General features: G+C 31.0%; 1 protein-coding gene across 2 annotated transcripts; it reads right to left on the bottom strand.

Annotated features, from left to right (window-relative positions):
* Positions 1-3,959: 3,959 nt before the first annotated feature.
* LOC134722184 (docking protein 4-like) lies at positions 3,960-15,269 on the bottom strand. 2 transcript variants are annotated; one of them, XM_063585765.1, is made up of 7 exons: positions 15,060-15,269; positions 14,159-14,287; positions 12,412-12,640; positions 11,746-11,814; positions 9,431-9,626; positions 8,504-8,643; positions 3,960-6,580 (listed from the first exon to the last, which is right to left on the bottom strand). In XM_063585765.1, exons 2-7 carry the CDS (start codon positions 14,234-14,236, stop codon positions 6,549-6,551), a joined length of 744 nt encoding a protein of 247 aa, XP_063441835.1. In that variant the 5' UTR covers positions 14,237-14,287; positions 15,060-15,269; the 3' UTR covers positions 3,960-6,548. The 2 variants fall into 2 exon arrangements, with proteins under 2 accessions (XP_063441835.1, XP_063441836.1); XM_063585766.1 differs by having other exon boundaries at positions 15,127-15,269.
* Between the last annotated feature and the right edge of the window lie 326 nt (positions 15,270-15,595).

Here is a 15,595-nt window from a genome sequence, read left to right as displayed (position 1 = left end):
ATATGAGCATTTTACGGGAAAATACACGCTTTTAAATCTGAAAATCATCACAACATGGAAACGTAAACAAACGGTGCTAAAATGTGTTATAAGCCACATCTTTTGAAACATTTAAGACATATAAGTCAATTATCATTTAAATTAATCAAAAACTATCTATATATGTTATTTTAAATAGTTTAAGCATGTCACTAATTCAGTTTGCTCCGTTCTTTTACGCCAATTTGATAGTGCGTTCATTTATGGGAATGGAACATATTTGCCTACACCTAGAGCGCTTCGATCCAAAAGAATTGCCGTATTAGACCTATTAGCTATCGCTCAGGGTAAAATATTTGTCTTTAAGGGCCAACCCGTGGTAAAATCACGATATATTCAAGCCCCCATGAATTATTTCTTAATTATACAGCCTTCTTCAATGAGAAAAACCTATACATTATAGTCTTCTCCAAAATGCCTGGACAAAAAAAATATGAAACAAAGAAACTAAGTCTAATTAACAACAACAAATACAGAAAAAACAAATATGACAAACCTGAACCAATAACAACAACTGAAAGTCCTGACTTGGAACAGTTGGCTATATATAGAATATAGCGGGGTTTAACATGTTTGATAGTTCCTGTGTCTGCTGTCATCCAAAATAATTGTCCCCACGCCGGTATGTTTAGCGAGGGATATTTTAATGTTCTCTGTCTATTAGTCCCAAAACTCAGTGAAAATTCAACAGAAAGCTTTCATACTTGGTTTGGTTATTTTTTTTATCATATTCTGTTGTACATGCTATATTATTAGCATGATTTGACAATTGCCATTTTGTTTAAGTAATGTAACATTGGCACCTTGCAAATCCAACTCCTTTGAATCCTTTAAACGAAAGCTATTTTACTTGTTAAGGATTGTGTGCAATATTGTTCTGTCATTTTCATTTGACAATTATTATAAATTTTAAAAGACTTTCAACAATTTTGGAGTACTGTAGATTCATTTTTTGTGGATTTTGCTGGTTCAGGAGAACAACAACTTTTAAAGGAATGCAGACTTTGCCAAAACCATGAAATTAAATATCCATGAATAGGCAAGTTTTCTTGTAACCACAAAAATTGGTACCCTTGAATAAATGAACCTAGTTTTGAGACAATTAGACCTTGTGAATGAGACAGTGTTTCAGAAAGCTCTGATAATTAGTATATATACTACTGTTTGCCATCACAAATAGCTGACGGTTTTTACCACCATTTTGTTTTTGAAATAATTATGGCAGAAATGGGACTAATAGTTGTTGGAGTATTGTTACAAAAGTACCTTATGAATTGTTTCTCCTGATTATGTTACAGATAGATTTATTTGGTTGTATCTTTGTCATCATATGTAGTTGATCCCACTATATTGTCATTTCATTGCATCTATTTTTAGCTCACCTTTTTACAGTGACAACAGGTCACTTTGTAATTGCAAATATTCTGATACATTAGAAGGAAACATTTAAGCTCTGTGTTTTTTGACATCTTGTGTCATTGACCATGTGTAGGATATCAAACTCACAGCCCCAGTGTTAAACAAGCTAGTAATACAGAAGACTGCTACAGTCTGCACCAAAAACGTTTTCTGCTACTAGTCCGCAGACCAATATTCAGACATTTTTTTTATTTGTCCAAACAAAGTTTTGACAAAACTCACTCGTCTGAATGAAATTTTACTAGTCTGGGGCATTAGACCAGTGGTTAACTGTGCAGACTGCTGCTAGGCCCCTTAGTGCCAAAATGTTTTTCTAATAAACTGTTGATATAGAGATATGTTTGTGTTATGTTGAAATAAAAGTAGCAATATTTAACATGTAAAGTTATGCAAAATATTTAAAGCCCATGAACCATGACAGTAGGGACAGGGCCAAACAATCTCCATGGAAAGAAGATGTGCCAATGCTAATACAATTGTGTACATAGTGTGCTGGTGATCAGTATATACGGGATCAGTAAATCCATATGTGGGTGAGTGCGAAGCTCAAATTTTGACATTCATCACACTATTTTATAACTCCTCATTTATACAGAAAAGGGTTACATATTATTTGCTTTAAAAAATAAAGTAGTTTGTTTGTTTTTTCCTTTTGAATTGTTTTACACTTTGTTGTATCATAGCCTATTATAATTTACTACATGTACTGGTTTATGGAATGGGTTTTGCTCATTGCTGAAGGCTGGACCTGAAGTTGGTTATATCTCTGTACTGTTTCTCTCCAGTCTTTGATGGAAAGTAGGCATTCATATCACATCTTATATTATTTATTAATCTCTTAAATGACTTATGACCTTTCAAGAATCTCTTTAAGAGGACACGAAAGGAACCATAAAATCAGAATGGAATTGAAATTTGGCAGTGAACTCACAGTTCTGCACTTCCATTATTATTATTAGATTTAATTGGACATTATTCTGGTTTGAAAGTATTCTTCATTTTACCAAACCAGCAATAAAATATTAATAATTCTACCAAAATAAAACCAAATTTAGTTTGAAATTAAAAACCGTAGGCATTCTGATCAGTTTAAGAATGACCATCATCTAATAGCAATAAGCTACAAGAATTTGAACAACAAACTTCCATGAATAAATTTATTTCCAAAAAGATATATAACATGATTAATAATTTAAAAAATAGCGTATAATTTCATTGTTCACCAAAGTAACTACTGTAAATTCAGATTTTTGTTAAAAAGCATTTATAATTGCAATTGATATAAACAAATGACAAAATTGTGAGAATTATTATTACAATTTCTAGAAATTCTTTACAAATAAAAAGAATGTAGCTTTTTGGATGTTTTCTAAATCGCTTTATGTCACAATTTTAGCAATAATTAAAACATTTTAATAAAAATCCTGAATTTACAGTATCTTTAAAATCTCAATAATTTATAAAAAAAAAATAGAAAGCAAAGAAATAAAGGTACAATATTTAACATGCTATAGGTAAATAGAATGAATTGTTTTACATGAATTCTAGCATGGCCATTTATGTAACGTATCAATGAATCTGATTATTATCATTTTATCAAGATTATCATTACACAACACAGAAAAAATTCTTAATTATAATGTTCTTAGTGTTACAAAATATGCAAGTATAAAAACATTTCTTTCAAAAATATTAATTTTCTTCTATGTATATCAAAATAAAGAATAAAAGTTAATAATTTTAGGATGCTTAATTTGATAAACCTGTCTGTTGTGTTTTATATGCAAACACTTTGCTATTGATTTATGATGTGATTAAATCCAACTGATATTAATAAACAAAGAAAAAAACTAACTAAATAAACAATGGCTAAAAGAAGCCTATTCCTCAACTTTTTCTCTACTTCTGATAAGCGGTACTGGGCTACTAAAGTATAAACAGTTTTATCTGTAACATGCAAGCAAGCTATTTAATAAATAAAATCACATTTTTTTGTTGTGTAGTATTTGTAAATCTTCAGGAAGTCTTGTGAACAAAAATAAAATACAAATATCCAATAATTGCAAACAGCAAATGCAAGTTAGGCTCTACAAACATATGAACTCTCTTTTTTACAAGTTTGTTCATCCAATAAAAAAACTTGAATTAGATATTGCATGTGTACCAGTATAAGTTATCTGCAATAATAAAAATGCATTCATTTCTGAATTAACGAAAGAGTATAGTTACTGTAAAACCCAAAACAAAAATTCGTCTATAGTTTACACATAGGTATCTTTTAAATTAAAACAGAAGTGTTTGGTCCCTTTTCTAAAAAAAATTACAAAAAAATCACTTCACTTAATCATAATCATAACACAGAGGGTGACAAGATTTTCTTGCACACTTTTAAAGTATTTCATAAATACTTTTATCATTATTTCCCTTTTTAAAGATGTCAACATGAACTATCTCTAATGATTAAAATAAAACAAACAAGACTTAAAGTCATAAGAAACCTCAAATTTAAAAAAATTATGCATATGTTTTTTAAAACTCAATGGATAGTTTTCAGTATAAAACTTATGTACATATCCTTTTTTTTGAAGAAAATTCTTTAATTTATCCACATTTAAAAGAAGTTTATTTTATTTTAATTGCTTCCTGCTTCCTTCGTGGAAGCAATTCGAAGGAAGCAATTCCCCCGACATATTTTCTGTATGCAAATTGACCTCAGAGTGACCCCATCTCGAAAAAATCCATTGATCGCAATATGCATGGATGCCCTTTAAATAAACTATTACCTGATTGTACATGTTAAATACTTGCTCAATTTCCCTTTTTTTGTGATTGTTGACAAACAGGTAACAATTGTTAAACTTCCACTTCAAAACACTAATTTTAATCACCTGCCATATTTTCACAACAACACTGACCGATTGAAAAAAAAATTGACGAATATATGAAATTTATGCGTAAAAAATTATGCACAGAAGACTAAGTTTATGATGTTTGTATACATTGGTGTAAGAATTGGAATAACATTATTTTTCACCGGTCACTCCTTTCATATGACTTTAACAAAAACAAAAAATCCCTTCAGCTAATCCTGAATACATAGCCATGACAGATGGGAACCTTGGAACATTTGGAAAATTATATTGAACTTTATTTCTAATGATCGAGTATAATATGCATTTTAATTTGAATATTTTTACAACAGTTAACCCTATATGATTTAAATGTATTATTAATGCCCCATTATGAATCACTAACATTGATAGTATTGTAACATTATCAAACAAAGATTACCAACAAAAACTTAAGAATGATTCATCACACGACAGAACATTGCACATCAATACATCGTTACAGGTGAAATCTCATATAAATATATATACATAACATTATGCATATTAACATATACTGTATAACAACATACGTAAGGTGGGGGACACAACAATCATGAAATCATTCTTCCTATGATTGGCAGCAGCTATTGAAACCCTCCTCCCCCCTTTGCTAGGTTGCTATGATTGTATCCCCTTGGTACAATGTATAGACCCTGATAACAAAACAGTACAATACTGGGTGCTGTTTTGTTGTTATGTTTTGTTTCCTGGGGAGAACGGGGTAAAATAATTATGTATTTTTATAAGATCAAGAAAGAAGTAACAAGCTATTGCTTACTTTTTTTTTTAAAGATGCACAATTTACAAATAGCAAAAAAATATGTTTTTTGATAATTAGCAAAATTTCTTTAAAAAAAAATGTAAAAGTTACATAGCAGATATATATTCTTCGATGAAAAAAGCATGCAAATATCTCATTAAAATACATTGGTGGTATATGATAAGTCATTTATATAATATACTATAATAATATTGGCCATTATTTCCCCCCATCAAGAAATGTTTGCTGGCTTTGCAGAATGTGAAAAATAAGACTATTTTGATCTTGGTTGCTGTTAGTATAAGATTATCATGACAATGACTCTATAGTACAGGTCATTGGACACAAAGCAGCCTTAACTTTTACAAATGGTCCCATTTACCATTTTCTGAATGATTAATTGCTTATATTTGAGAGATTCACACCATTTATTGGTGGTAAGAAGCAGGAGTTACATAATCTACATTTCAGCAAACAATAAAATATTCTATATATTTCTTTTTTATCATGCTCCAAAACTACCCTAATGTTAAGCTTTATAATTAAAATGGCTGTATAAATTTTTGTAAAGAATATTTTTGAACATCTAAATTAAAAAAACAAAACTTTGTTGATGCAGATTGTCAGAGTAAATTAAATGAAACTGAACGTTGCACACTTCATAGCATACCTAATTAAAGTGCTTGTCATGAACAGTGAAGGGCAAAGATTGCAGTGCAAACTAAAACTTAAACATTCCATTGTATTAATATTGGAAGGCAATATATTATGAATTGGAGTCTGTTGTAGTTGGTTTCATTACAATTATGGACAAAGGGAGATAACTCAAATTTTGAATAATACTCTAACATGTGTTACAATGAAATCATTGATTTAATTTTAGAACAGATTTTGCAAGTTAAATATCTAATTGATAAATTCTTGAAATGTTAAGGAATAATATGCATATAACGTTGTTCAAAATATACTAATTTTTTTTTTAAATCTGAAAAGTAGTAATATAGCTTGGAAAATTGATAACTATTTTGCATGACTTAATGTTGTATTATAAATATAATTAATAACATAGGAACCACAACGTTAGAACATTCTAATATAACAAATTTAAATAAGAGAATAGTCTGAACAAGGACCCTGAGTTCCAGTACAAATATAAGCCTTTGCATACAACAGATTAACATCAACACATGATCAGTTAATGAAATCATACCGAGTGTGCTAAAGCACTAATTACATCACTTTTTCATAACTTAATAATATAAAAATATAGTCTTTTAAAAATGCTTGTAAACATGACTAAGGGCTATTATATTAATAGGAATAGTCCATAATAGTGGAATAGTCCTAACAACAAAATCACCACTTCAATATCTTGAGCAAATTCCAATAGGAATGTCTGTGAAGGCCTAACATGGTTTGATTAATTTTCCGATGTATCTTTAGGGTTTCTGGTTCATATAAATAGGCTGCTCTGGAGAAGAAAAAAATATATATATCAACAAGAGGCTCACATGTTGTCTATGCATAATATTGACTACCATAGAGTTTTCCGTAATTTAAAAATAAAATCATGGTGTTTTGGCACCTGAAAGAAATCCCTGAGAAAAAGTTTCTACATGATCAAGGGCTTCAGCCGAGAATATATACTTATAAAAAACATGAACATATATAATGGAAAAAAAACCATTCACAATATAAAAAAACTTTTAAGCATTGTAAAAGCTGAATAAATATAAACTTTTAAGTCATTCTGTTCAGTGTTACAAGAAAAAGTTTGACAAAAATAATTGTAGGAGGAACGAACAGACAGAAGATCAGTATTACTGTGTCCCCATTGTACAAGAGTAAGGAAGACCTAAGTAGACAACTTTCGAGTTCATCTGTCACCGGAAAAAACTTTCAATTATGCGCGCCTTTATGACATCATTTACCAGATAGAGGGGATTGCCTGTATCCCTGCACTATTTACGTTCATCAAGCGTCTTAGTGATTGTCATTGGTAGGATAAACTAGAAATAATGGTTGTTCTGTAGGTACTTAATGACAATTCCCTAATGACAGCAGTGCTGATTGTCAATTTTGAGAATTCAATTTGCAGTATAATTGGTACAATATAAAATTATAGTTTTCCAACCACTAGCTCAACATTGAATGCAAGTCACGATGCCTCTAAACGCTCAAATGACGTTCACTAAAACCAGTTTTTGACGGAAATGCATCAAACTCAAAAGTTGTCTATTAACATCAACTAAGACCTATTTTTGAAATCTATAGACTTTAAAATATACTCCAAGCAGGAGAGATATTTTAGTGTAAAAAAACAAGAGTTTGTTCTTCTTTATTTGATTGATAACATACTGATTCACCATATAGTCATTCAACAAACGCAAAGGATTAATTTAATTTCCACTAACTCAACTTTAAACAAGAGGCTGTCACAAAATCAGCAAACCGGATTTATTAACTTTTATTTGTGTCCTGGCAATATCACAAGAATCATTACTGATGAATGGTGAAAGTGAAAATCGTCAATATCAAATTTGACCTCCATTTTGTCATCAGTATCAACATATTAAAATTTGAAAAGCTTAGATTGAAAAGTTCATGAGTAAATGTAACAACGTGAATGGAAACGCCATTTTACGATCTATCAAGAACCATAACTCCTGAACGGTAAAAGTCAAAATGGTCATTATTGAACTTGACCTCTTTTTTGTCATCAGTAACAACATATAAAAATTTCAAAAGCTTTGGTTGAATGGTTCATGAGAAAATGCACGGACACGACTGGAAACACCATTTTTCAATCTTTCAAGAACCATAACTCCTGAACTGTAAAAGTCAAAATCGTCATTATTGAACTTGACCTCCATTTTGTCATCAGTAACAACATATTAAAATTTGGGAAGCTTTGGAATAACAGTTCATGCACAAATGCACGGAGACGACTGGAAACTCCAAAGCTTTGGTTGAACGGTTCATGAGTTAATGCAGGGACAACATTTGATTGCCACCTGCCTGACCGACCGACCGCCACCCGTACATCCCCAAATCAATAACCGACATTTTTGTCACAAAAATCCGGTTAAAAAATTGCATGTAGCAACTATGAACCTGCTGCATTTGTTGGCACCTGTCCTAAGTCAGTGGTTGTTGCTTGTTTATGTGATTCATAAGTGTTTCTCATTTCCTTGTTTTTGTTGGTTAGACCTTTGTGTTCCATGTGAACATAGGCTCCGTATTGACAGCCATACTTTGACCTATTTTGGTTTACTTTTTACAAATTGTAATTTTGATGGAGAGCTGCCTCATTAGCTCTCAAACCACATCTTCTTATATATACTAATTGCCAGAGATATCTCACAGAAATATAAATGTGTTTTAAAAGACTTACTTGCAGGTATAGTTGGAACACTTCTTTGTCGTCCTGCTACTTTTTTCTTTATTCTGTCAGCAGCCTCTTCTATTTGATCATGAATTTCTTGGTTAAAAACTGTTCTGAATAAATAGATTCCCTCTCCAGTAGGATTCTTACTGTAATAGGAAAATTCAATAAATTACCACACATACATTAATATCAATATGACATATATAAGTGTAGCATTCAATCAATACAGTGTTGAAACTATTTCTGATCATATTTGCTGTTTAACTCTTAACCATTTAAGTATTAAAATTCATCATGATTATAGCCAAAGATGCAAAGAAAATGACAACAGAGATGCACAAAGACTTTGATATTCATGATACTTGAATTGATAATTTCTCTAAGTGCCCTTAGCAGTGTGGTCTCTTTTGGAATAATCAGCTTGTAATATTACACCTGATCGCTTTTAGAAATTTGTGCTGCTTGACCAGAGAATCTGTTCTACTGGAATTTTTGATGTAATACAACAATCACTATTCTATTGTGACGTCAGATATTTTCTATTATACAAAAATTTTTATGGAACTTTTGTGATGTCCAGTAAGGACGAACAAATAGAGATAAAGTGTATAGCAAACAATATGGTGTTGTCTCAAACCAAAGCAATCATGAAGATGTTACCAAACACCTTGACTAAAATTGATTTGGCCCGCTTAATTTTCATAAAATAAAGAACAAATGTCAACTTTGACCCTTTGATAAAAAAAAAATTTTTTAAAACCTTTATCAGAAAAATTTCATTGGATATATAGCAGTTTGACAAACATCTTAATCATTGAGGAGTGTTATATTTCCTTAACTATAAAATGTGATTAAAATGTTCAGGTAAACTTTACAGTTATCTCCCTGTAGAGTTATGTACCACATTAATCATTCTAAAATACAATTGTTTACCTTCCAGCTTCTATAAGAAATTGCTTCCTTTTAGCATCGGCACCATATCTTCGTATATGAGTGATATCACATGCAGTTATTTGTTTATTTTTCTGTTCATTATCATAAATATATACACAATCAGAAGTCACATATAATATACACTCTCCACTGTCATTTAATGTGGCACATGGTAAAAGAAAGACTCGGAACATGCCTGAAATGTAGAGAAACATTTTAATGTAATGATATTGTATTGCAAACTCTTGTTTTGAAGTTTGTTCATCTACTAACAAATCAAAATTTTAATTAGTTAAAATGTTTTAAAGTTCAGACTATACTTCAAGTATTCCTTATAAGTCTGTATCAATTTATAATAATTTTTAAATTATGGGATTTTGCTATGAGATATATGTTTGCCAATTAACAACCAATTCAGGGGAGATATCTAACTGAAAATCAACTAAATATTGATACATTTTACTTTACTTTAAGAATACTGTGGATTTATTTCAAAATGATGCACTGACAATTTAACTGTTAACTTCAACTCTTCAAATTTGTATCAAAGAATGTTTAATACTGGTTTTTTAAATGCCATTCATTGGGATAGCCAACTGATTACCATAATTGCCTTTTGTATATTTTGTCTTAAGAGATTAAAATCGGGATAATATTTAAATTCTCCGGCTGGCTGAAAATAATTTTGGAAGCCCTGATCAACAGTAGCAAGAGAATAAGAAAGAATACCAATTTTTCTTTTTATTTCCTGAAAGTCATTGATCTCAAATTTGTTCAATAATGTCTACGTAAAAAGTTGTCAATTTCTTACAATGGTCTTTATTTAAATATAAAAACATGATTTCCTACTATGTTTTAGATACTTTCTAAACAGAGAGGTATCAAACTTCAACTTCTGATAAAAATTCTTTTCATCTACTTTTTAAGATATGTATTCTAATTTATTTTTCCTGTTGAAATTTTTACTTTTAATACATATCATTCATATATAGTCTTACTAAACCTATACTGATTGTATAAAAAATTGAATGTACTTTTATTACAGATTGTGGTGTAAATACAGTATAAATAAAGTCATCTCCACGATTTCAAAAATGCCTGAAAAAACAGAACAATAAATTTGTAAGACCATTTTAATTTCTAATACTATATATATTTCATTAAACTCTGTATGGTGAACCAATGCCTGTGTGAATAATTTTGAAGTGGATACCTTGGTATGCAGAGTTGTCAAATTATGCAAATAATTGCAACATTTAAAATATACTCAAAACTACCATGATTACAGGCAAAACATGTAGACCATAGCAAATACAATTGCAGACCATTTGAAGTGTTGTTGTCAATTTTGAGTATATATATATTTTACTTAATTTATAACTTAAGGTCAAGTAACAGTAAATGGGCTATGTCACAGATTTCAGTAAAATTTGGCATACAACTCTGGCTCTATGAACTTCAACTGAAAATCGAAAAAATAATGCATTTATCTCAATTATCATTTGAAATATTACTGATTGAATTCTTACAAAATGGGTGAACATTTGTATAGAAAGCACATAAAATCGGCAAAAACCCTTCTAAAATTTGTCTTGAAATCGCCAAATCTCTAATTCTACTCCATAGATTTTTCTTAAAAAACTATATGTTGTTGATACATAAATTTTCGTTATAATGATGCAAAATAAAGATAGGGTCACCGACTTCGTTTTTATGGTATGCTTCATTTAAAGTTGCGTTCTTTGTGAAAAAATCCAACAAAACGTCGAAATAATCGTAACGTTATCACGTTGCAGGCCGTAAAACGTTGATTTTTGACGTTTTTCACTACCAACAAGGTAACAGATTGATTATTAGACAAAAAACGAAGTCGGTGACCCTATGATTATTTTATATCATTAAAACAGAAATTTATGTGTAAACAATATATAGTTTTTTAAGAAAAATCTATGGAGTGGAATTAGAGATTTGGCGATTTTAAGACAAATTTTAGAAGGTTTTTCTCCGATTTTATGTGCTTTCTATACAAATATTCACCCACATTAAAAGAAATCAATCTGCAATTTTTCTGATAATAAAAGAGATAAATGTATTATTTTTTCGATTTTCAGTTGTAGTTCAACGAGCCAAGGTTGTATGTGAATTTTTAGAAAAATCTGTGACATAGCCCATTTACTGTTCCTTGACCTTAATAAAGTTGTTTGATGCTTGTTAACTGTTTTTTTTTTCATTTTTGTGTTCTCACAAATTTTAAGAAGAAATAACAATCGGGGAAGAATAATGTAAATTTGTTTCCTGTAAATATATATACAAACCTGAAGGCAGATTATCATTTCTGGTCAATTCTGTCTGTATGGCAGTCAACCATTCTGTAGATTCAGATTCTGTAATCAATAAAAGCTTTAGGTAAATAAAATTATGTAGACTCTTAAGAAAACATAAAATAATTTTGCTTCTTTTATTCTCCTATTAACGAGATTGCAAATTAAGTACTATGACGTAACATGTTTAATATTTCTCAGTTTTTGTTATTTTTTTTATGGAATATGAAATAGATTCATGCTCTCTACACTTTGCTTGTTCATGTTGGTATGAAGCTGTAACAAGTGTTATCCTGAGTATGTAAAGGTTTATAATGATATCAAATTTAGTTTATTACAAAAATTTTCATTCAGACAAAAAAAATGTTATAAATTCTTTTTATTCTGTATTACATGTATTAACATGATTAACTGATTTAGGATGTTTCAAGCACTAAACAGAAGGAAAAGTATGGCCTTTCAACATGTTTAAACAAGTTGGAAGCCAAAAACTAAAAATGGGTCAATCTTACCTCTTTTTTCACGGTTTAGTTAATTTATATTTGCACAATTACCTTTTAATTATAAAAGTGGTTGTGTAAAGCTAATCTAGTATCATACAGTTAGTTATAAAAATCTTTATCCATATGACAACTGAAGAAGGAATATATATATAGTTACCTGTATCACAAAGGAACTGTTTAATGCTGCGATCAGACATATGTAAAGTAATGCCGTCTCCATGCGACCCTTCAGACATTTTACATCTGAGAGCACTACCAACATCTTTGAGTGGAATCTGTGATGAAGGCTCATCCTCTGCAAATGCCTGCTCTCCTGAATACTTGACCAATCGTGCAGCTCCATTACTAGACGGACCATATAACACTAACATTTTTTTCTTCCAGGACTGAAATAGATATTAATAAACATGTATGATTTTTAATTTTAGTTTCTTTTGTATAATTCAGAGTTTACTATGACATCCATTATCACTATACTAGTATACATATTTCTTAAGGGGCCAGCTGAAGGACGCCTACTGGTGCGAGAGTTTTTCTCTACATTAAAGACCCATTGGTGGCCTTTGGCTGTTGTCTGCTCTATGGTCGGGTCGCTTTGACACATTCCCCATTTCCTTTCTCAATTTTATGATAAAGTAAAAAATATCTGTACAAAATGTATCTACAATCTATGACTAATTGTGTATTACAGTAAAGTGTTAAAAAGCATGACATTTTATAGATATGATCAAGAACAGCATGAAAGCAGTGGCAATACTGAAACAATGTGAATAAATAATCCTGAGAGGAAATCAAAATGAGGTTATGCTCAATATCAAAATGTCTGTACTTGTTATACATGTATCTTTATTCATAATTTTATTCACAATATATATGGGGTTTTTGGCTCTAATTCTAACTAATGCTTATATACTAAATATATACATGTATGTATTTACCGCTATTATTGTTGTTGCTACCAATTAAATGTTAATCAATTGTAACTGATTTTAAGACCTTTATGGCCCTGTAATTTAGAAAATAAAAATATTCTATTGTATTCTATTCAATATTAAAAAAAGCCTGTCACTCTCATTATGCTCAAATACATTGTAGCTTGCTTCTAGAAAAAAATACCATTACAAAATGTACCCTAATGACACATCTGGCCCCTAGGTTATGCTTCCCTTTATCTCAAAATACATGTACTTGGGCTTCAGGCAAGGTAACCCTTCAATCTAACATACCTTGCCTATAGGAATTTGTCTCTTAACCCTGCCCTTGCCTCTAGGTATTGGTCCCTTTACCCTGACATACCTTGCCTATAGGTATTGTTCCCTTTACCCTGACATACCTTGACTATAGGTATTGGTCCCTTTACCCTGACATACCTTGACTATAGGTATTGGTCCCTTTACCCTGACATACCTTGACTATTGGTATTGGTCCATTTACCCTGCCCTTGCCTATATGTATTCGTCCATTTACCCTGCCCTTGCCTATAGGTATTCGTCCCTTTACCCTGACATACCTTGCCTATAGGTATTTGTCCCTTTACCCTGACATACCATGCCTATAGGTATTTGTCCCTTTACCCTGACATACCTTGCCTATAGGTGTTCGTCCCTTTACCCTAACATACATGTACCTTGCCTATAGGTATTCATCCCTTTACCCTGACATACCTTGCCTGTAGGTAATGTCCCTTTACCCTAACATACCTTGACTATAGGTATTGGTCCCTTTACCCTGACATACATGTACCTTGCCTAAAGGTATTCGTCCCTTTACCCTGACATACCTTGCCTATAGGTATTCGTCCCTTTACCCTGACATACCTTGACTATAGGTATTGGTCCCTTTACCCTGACATACATTGTACATGTACCTTGCCTAAAGGTATTCGTCCCTTTACCCTAACATACCTTGCCTATAGGTATTCGTCCCTTTACCCTGACATTTCCTTTCTTGATCATAGTTTTATCATATTGAGGATCTGCCATCTTCAAGCCAATACTGTTTACTGAATGTCCAACACTTAGTTAACTACATATCTACGAAAGTAAAGAATTATCTAATTATATTTGATTTATACATGTTTAACAGATTAAACAGTGGAAAGTGCTGGAAACTTTTACTAGAGCAGGGATACAGGTGTGTCTTCTGTCTGGTAAATGACATCATAAAGGTGTGCAAAATTGACCATCTTTACTGGTGAAAGACATGATTCCAGAAATGACCTACATGTATTACATGCATCTGGTCATGCTTGTAGAAGTAGAAGTAAAAGGTATGAAATGTGGGTTGTTTTTTATTTATGAGGATTTACGGATAACCTTTTGTAAAGTGTACACACATACTCAAATAGTTGTCCTACAATAAATTCCCTAATATTTCTAAGCATGCTAAACGGAAGAAAAGATGTATTGTACAATAAATAAATTTTGTGAATTTACTGTCTTCTGACGTCTGATTGGTTAAAATTAGTAGTTTTATTTTTAATGTTGTCAATTTTGATGGCGACACGCCCACTCTGACGTTGTGTATTCATACGCCAACATGTGTGTATGTTGTTATTGTCAAGATAAATAGTATATAAAGTTCTTTGAGCCTTATTTTTTATAGAAATTTATTACATGACGAATGGCAATTATTGATTTTGATTTTATTGAACCATAAAACTAATTTTTGACTCTTCACATTTTAAGCGGATTATGTAAAATGTGAAGAGTCAAAAATTAGTTTTATGGTTCAATAAATTCAAAATAAACAATAGCCATTCATTAAGTACAAAAGTTATTGAACTATATCAGTATATATATTTACCTTCGTGCCAATGATTCATTAAAAACCTTGAAACCCGTCCAATTCTATGAAATTAAGTTTATTGTACCTGAGCTAACAACAATGTATCTTGAAGATTTCAAAAAGAGAACTGTTAAATATCTTTACTTTCCCTACTATAGTATATGAAATGCAGAGATGTATTTTAAAGTTTGAAAGTATTTTTACTTGTTAAAAAAATCCGGTTGTTACTTCCGGTGTGACTAATTAAAAAAACAATTTCGGAAAACGCGGATTTTTATCCGGTTTATTTATGTTGAAACAGGGGTATAAATTTGGTATCTTAATACAGACCAAAGGAGACTGATTTTACTATCCCCTGGAGACCATAATAGACCGAGATAAATGTCCATCCAAGACCAAAGGAGACTGACTACTGTCGATTACAGACAAAAAGAGACTGACTACTGTCCATTACAGACCAAAGGAGCCTGACAGACTACAGTCCATTACAGACAAAAGGAGACAGACTACTGTCCATTACAGACCAAAGGAGACAGACTATTGTCCATTACAGA

This window comes from Mytilus trossulus, chromosome 6, assembly GCF_036588685.1.
Source record: "Mytilus trossulus isolate FHL-02 chromosome 6, PNRI_Mtr1.1.1.hap1, whole genome shotgun sequence".
Classification (NCBI taxonomy): Eukaryota; Metazoa; Mollusca; class Bivalvia; order Mytilida; family Mytilidae; genus Mytilus; species Mytilus trossulus.
The sequence above is the reverse complement of the archived record's forward strand: the minus strand, read 5'-3'. Positions and strand labels throughout refer to the sequence as shown.

What these genes read in the sequence shown, in the direction of transcription:
- LOC134722184 (XM_063585765.1), bottom strand. Translation starts at nt 14,236, where the DNA reads ATGGCAGATCCTCAATATGATAAAACTATGATCAAGAAAGGAAATGTC. An exon ending in ACAGTTCCTTTGTGATACAG is followed by an intron (nt 11,815 to 12,411) that starts GTAACTATATAT and finishes TATTGATTACAG; the next exon opens with AATCTGAATCTACAGAATGG. An exon ending in TGTTCCAACTATACCTGCAA is followed by an intron (nt 6,581 to 8,503) that starts GTAAGTCTTTTA and finishes TTTCTTCTCCAG; the next exon opens with AGCAGCCTATTTATATGAAC.